Genomic DNA, 5,500 nt, shown 5'->3' on the forward strand with positions numbered 1-5,500 from the left:
CCCTTCGGACGCGCCATGCATGTGCCGCCACCGGCGCTGGAGCCCGGCATCGTACCTCCTACGCCGCGCGCAACAGTGCGTTCCACCGATGAAAATGGCGCGAGATCACGAGCTCCTCGTCTTTATCCCCCGTGAAAGCTACGGCTACGAGCCTACGACGAGGTTGCTACTGCAACACGAGCGGCCATGTACATGCATGCGACAGTGATGGGACTAGGAGCAAGCCGGAATTTTAACGTCGTTGAATTGATCATCAATGGCAGGTGCGGATGGTCCAAGGAGACAACAATAAACGCTAAGCTAGCTACTCGCCCCCGAATGGCGGATGGGGCAGGGCGGGAGTACAATGCGCGCGTGAGTCCGCGGGCGAAACCTTCGTGACAACAATGGGGGAATAAATTCCGACCGGTTTCCACCGCACACGGCACAGCGCGGTCACCCTGGCAAGCACGCACGCCGCCTAGCCCGCCTATGTACATCCCCTGTCATCCTCGGTGCCGGAACGCCGGAGCCGTGCGGCGACGGGCTGGCGCGCCGGCCGCGCGGGATCACATGACGACGTCGGAGCGGTGGCCGCGCCCTCCGCGGCGGTGCCGGCGGTCGCCGCCGCACTTCATACCGTCCGGGCCGAACAAGCGCGGGAGTGCGGCGGTGTCGCACTCTGACAGGGCGACCGGGTACCGGCGGCGGTCGTGGCAGTAGGAGTAGGACATCTGGCCGCGTCTGAAAGCCGACATCGCCGCGCGCTGCTCGGCGGACAAGGCGGCGGCGACAGGCTCGTACCAGGGCGTGCCGCACGCTGCCGTCGCGGAGTGGTCGATGGGGTTGACGGGGCAGCCCTCGAGGACGAGGTCGCCGAACTGGGCGACGAACGGCGCGTACTTGTAGTTGGCCCTGTAGCGGCCGCCGAGGGTGGCCCAGGCGGAGCCGTCCCAGATGGTGGCGTAGAGGGACATGGGCTTGGAGGGGAACGCCGCGCCCATGGCCTCCGTCCTCACCACCTCCCTGATCGGGGTCTCATCCACGTAGAATCTGCAGCCAGCACACAAATGTCAGTGCAGTTCACAAAAAGAGAAACCACAAATTATAAATTGTTTTGTTCTATATATTTCTTTATGTGCAGAAAGAAACGTCATCGATTCTTTTGGTAAAAGAATCCAGGCAATGCGCATTGAAACAGGCGCAAAGATCTCGGAATGACCCAAATTTGCAAGGTCAGAAGGGTGGTGACACAAGCAGCGGGCAGAGCAAGAAAAACGCCAAAAAGGTCTGTGCCTGGCTCTCCCCACGAGCGCTCAGGAATCCAACTTCCAAATCCACACCAGGAATATCATCATAACAGATGGAAATGAGAGAAGCAGAGGAATGACAGTGGAACGCAGATGGGGAAGAATGGGATGCTGGCTCACATGATGCGGTGTTGGGTCCAGAGGATGGAGTAGTGGTGGAAGTCGTCCGTGGGGTCGAAGGGGAGGTCGTAGCGCTCCTCCCGGCCGGCGCCGGTGCTGCCGTTGCCGTACACGTTGGTCTGCACCCGCCAGTCGCGCCCGCGCACGTTGCCCAGGAACTCGAAGTCCAGCTCGTCGTGGGTCTTCTCGTACGCGTCGGCGTTCGACAGCTGCATGCGAAAACACAAACAAGCATCTTCTTTAGCTTCGGATCAGCATGTTCTTGAACTGATTTGCTGGTAAGATGCACAGCAGGGAGAGTAGCGAGGAAACACTGAACGTACGTAGAATGCAACGACGACGCCGGCGGCATAGTCGGCAGGGAGCTTCACGGCGGCGCTGAAGAAGCCGTGGAGGAACAGGTCCTGGGAGGCGAACCCGGAGCCTGCACAAAGAGGAAGACGAAGACAAGTTTTGTGAACAACACCCTGAAGTTGGCAAAATCACAGAACCGCCCTCCTGCCACCGAGGAGGCCGAAGAGGAGGGACCCGTTCGTGAAACAAACAAGTGCAATGCGCACCCGCATATTATATCAAAATCGCATAAACGCGGCCGCTAAAGCCGGGGAGCACTCACCGGTGGACTCGTCGAGGGCGAGGTGGACGCGCTTGCCCTCGCGGCGGAGGGCGAGGTTGCCACTGCCGAAGAGCTGGGTGTAGCCCTCGTCAAAGGCCATGGACCGCACGACGCCGTGGAGCGGCGCCGGCTGCCTGGCCTCGCCGCCGCGGCCGAGCAGGACGACCGCGGCGACGAGGACGGGGAGGAGGTGGGCGAGCCGCGGCGACGGAGGAGGACACGATGAGCTGGACGCCATCTCCACACCTCGCTCTCCACTCTGCTCTGAGCTCGGCTCTGCCTCTCTCTGCGCAACGCGGCCGTGATAGGTGCGATTTTATTGTGATGGGCTCCGTCCAGTCTCTCTCTCTCTCTCTCTCTCTCTCTCTCTCCTGCTGTGTGAGCGCCTTTTTCTCGGGCCGTGAGCTCCTACAGTATTGTTCGGCGATTTGAATTAGTCCTCGTGTTCGGGCCCAGCGTCCGGTGTCTTGGATTCCTGGCAGGGCGGGCCCCTACTGTGCGCACACCAACGTTGCAAAATTGCATGTCTTCTTTCTTCGTTATAATTAATAAAAAGAAATGAAAATCGTACTGGTAGTATGAGTACTACCTACGGCATTTTGGAGGACGATCGATGGAGCGATGGAAGTCGTTTATATTTTTAGGCCTCCTTTAGTTCATAGGGTAGAAAAATCATAAAAATAGAAAAGTCATAAGAAATGAGATGACATGTATCTTAAATCGTATGAGTAGGAATAGGAAAGAAGATGCTCTTTGATTCACATCATAGGATTTTTTTTTTCATTGAGTCTAGGCTAATGTTTATTTTTCTATAAAATATGAAGGATAGGAAGAATTCTTTCATAGGAATAGGATTCCATTCCTACAAATCAAAGGGCTCTAAAAGAATTTTTCCTATAGAAATCCTATCTTATAAAATTTCTATAAGATTCCTCTAAACCAAAGAAGGCCTTAATAAAAACTTCGCGTCTGGTTTCAAAATTTTCTGAGAAAAATCATACACTTTAATATGGATGCTTTTTACTTCCTCCATTTCTAAATACAAGTCTTTGCAGAGATTTCACTACGGACTATATATGGAGCAAAATAAGTGAATCCACATTCTAAAGTGCATCCATATACTTTTGTATGTGGTTCGTAATGAAATCTCTACAAAGATTTATATTTATGAATGAAGAGAGTACATGTGTGCACAATGACGGAGCCAGCGTTTGAGAACAGGGTGGTCCGCCCTTAAGGAAAATAAATTTGATAAGAAATATGACATGTGAATAATCGAACTAATTACCAATATCACATAAAAATATGGTCTTTTAAACACGCTAAAATTCTCAATTAAATCTAAGTTTTGCATAAATAAGCCTACATAGTACATACCACATGGACAATAGTAAGTACATATCTTAAGAAGTTCAAAAAAACAATTTCTTCCCTTTTTAGAGCATCTCTAGCAGACCCCGCAAAATCTCGACCCACATAAGCCATTGACAGTTCAACGAAGATCTCGTTTGCGGGTCAAAAACGTGCGCGGCAGAAACAGAAACCGTATATGAAACTGCAATTGAAAAAGAAAATCGCGAAGAAATTGCAACAATAGTAGTTCATCACATACTACGTGATCATTCATAGTTCATCATCACATACTACATTATCATGCATACTATATTCTACTACTATTACTAGAGTGAGGGAGGAGGCCGAGGTCGATATACCAAAATGGACGAGTTCGCGGCCGACGATGACGCGGTGGAGGAGCTTAGTCCTCGTCGGAGCTGACAAGATCGATGAACTTCGACCTCTGCTTCTCGCGGATGCGCCGCCACTCATCATTCTTCTCCTTCGCGGCAAGGTTGGCCGCGACCGCCTGCTGGAGGATGAGGTTGTCGACCTCGTCCCCCACTCGTCGTTCTTCTCCTTCGCGGCAAGGTTGGCCGCGACCGCCTGCTGGAGGATGAGGTCGTCGACCTCGTCGTCGTGGCGCCGACGCTCCGCCTCCTCGCGCAAGCTCTGCTCGGCAACGGCGGCCGCGACCGCGTCGAAATTGGCCACGAAATCTTCAGGCCCGACGACCCCTCAGTGCTCGATCTCCTCCGGCTCCTACTTGACGGCGACGACCTCGATCTCCTCCGGCTCCTGCTTGTCGGTGGCGACCTCGATCTCCTCCGGCTCCTCTGACCACTCCCTCTTCACGGGAAAAAGCCTCGCGCCGGAAGATGAAGAGCTCGCGGCGTCTGAAGATCTCGCGGCAGGGTAGGGTTTGGACCCACATATGCACCGCGAACCCATAGATACAGTGCTTGGGGGCGGTAAAATAGTTTACGGGCCGGACGAGTATACGGGCTCTATTCTGATCAGAAAATTGGGCCGAGCCCGTATACTTGCTGGAATTTTGCGGGTTTGCGACTTTTACGGGGTTTGCTAGAGTTGTTCTTAGCTTTCTTCCGAAAAAGAGAAACAATGTCTCCCATCCTCTTCATTCTTCAAACAATTCTACAATAAGATTTTTGTCTATCAATAAAGCTATTTGGGGGAAGAAATAATGCGCAAAATTATGTTGTTGGTCGGTCCATCTACTGGATAGCATAGCACAGAAAAAAAAACAGTGCATATATAGCGAACAGTTCATATATTGCTACCCGCAAAAACAAACAGTGCGTATATGTTATCCGTTTTCAAAATCATGATTTTTTTTCCCTTTTTTGAGTAGTTCTCACCTAATGTATGTCATCTCAAAACTTTGCTCACCTGTAGTATACACCCGCATGAACACGCGTTATTTTAAAAAAATAGTAGAACTTCAAAAAATAATTTTCTAATTTTTCAACAAAACAACTTCATGGAGCTCGTCCTCCAAAACAGCATTTCGGGGTACAACTTTTTTTCATGTATATACTGGCATCATTAGTACGTACGGAGTACTACCACTGAGACACTCCGATAGGGATCACTCGTTCCAGGTCTTTCGACGTTTTTACTTTTTTGCGGGGACAGGTCTGTCGACGTTTCACATCGCGGTGAATTCTTTTCCGAGCCTGCCGTACAACCACTACTGTCTCGCCTGCGATGAGTAACTGCGGCAGTATACTGCTACCGAACAGTGAAAAGATAGGCCTGAGCCCATATGTCAGTGAGGAGCAGCGGCTCACAGGTTAATTCCTCAGCCCAAAGCCGAGGGTTTAAACGACGTGTAGCATCATTATCGTGTCCCCCCCCCCCCCCCCCTCCCCCCCCCCCCTCTCTCTCTCCCTCTGCGCCCGTTCTTTGCCTCTAGGAAAGGCAGCGCCTTTTTCTTAACTGCGGACGCAGACGGGACACGGCCTGGGGTTGGCTGCTTGCTCCTGGACGTACGCCGTGCCATGCCAGGCCACTTGCGGTCGCGGGGTCCGTTGTAGTAGTGGTAGTAGCTTGACAATGCTGTGCAGTACTACTACTAGTGGAGTAGGAGTACTTGCGAACGGAGCCGCGCGGTAAAAAT

The 5,500-nt window shown here is 52.2% G+C and overlaps 1 protein-coding gene across 1 annotated transcript; it reads right to left on the reverse strand.

The window, feature by feature from the left end:
* Positions 1-225: 225 nt before the first annotated feature.
* LOC125509248 (probable xyloglucan endotransglucosylase/hydrolase protein 27) lies at positions 226-2,340 on the reverse strand. The gene is made up of 4 exons (XM_048674180.1): positions 2,026-2,340; positions 1,733-1,833; positions 1,410-1,618; positions 226-1,032 (listed from the first exon to the last, which is right to left on the reverse strand). The coding sequence occupies exons 1-4, from the start codon at positions 2,261-2,263 to the stop codon at positions 549-551; spliced, it is 1,032 nt and encodes a 343-aa protein (XP_048530137.1). The 5' UTR covers positions 2,264-2,340; the 3' UTR covers positions 226-548.
* Between the last annotated feature and the right edge of the window lie 3,160 nt (positions 2,341-5,500).

The sequence above is a fragment of the Triticum urartu genome, chromosome 5 (assembly GCF_003073215.2).
Source record: "Triticum urartu cultivar G1812 chromosome 5, Tu2.1, whole genome shotgun sequence".
Classification (NCBI taxonomy): domain Eukaryota; kingdom Viridiplantae; phylum Streptophyta; class Magnoliopsida; order Poales; family Poaceae; genus Triticum; species Triticum urartu.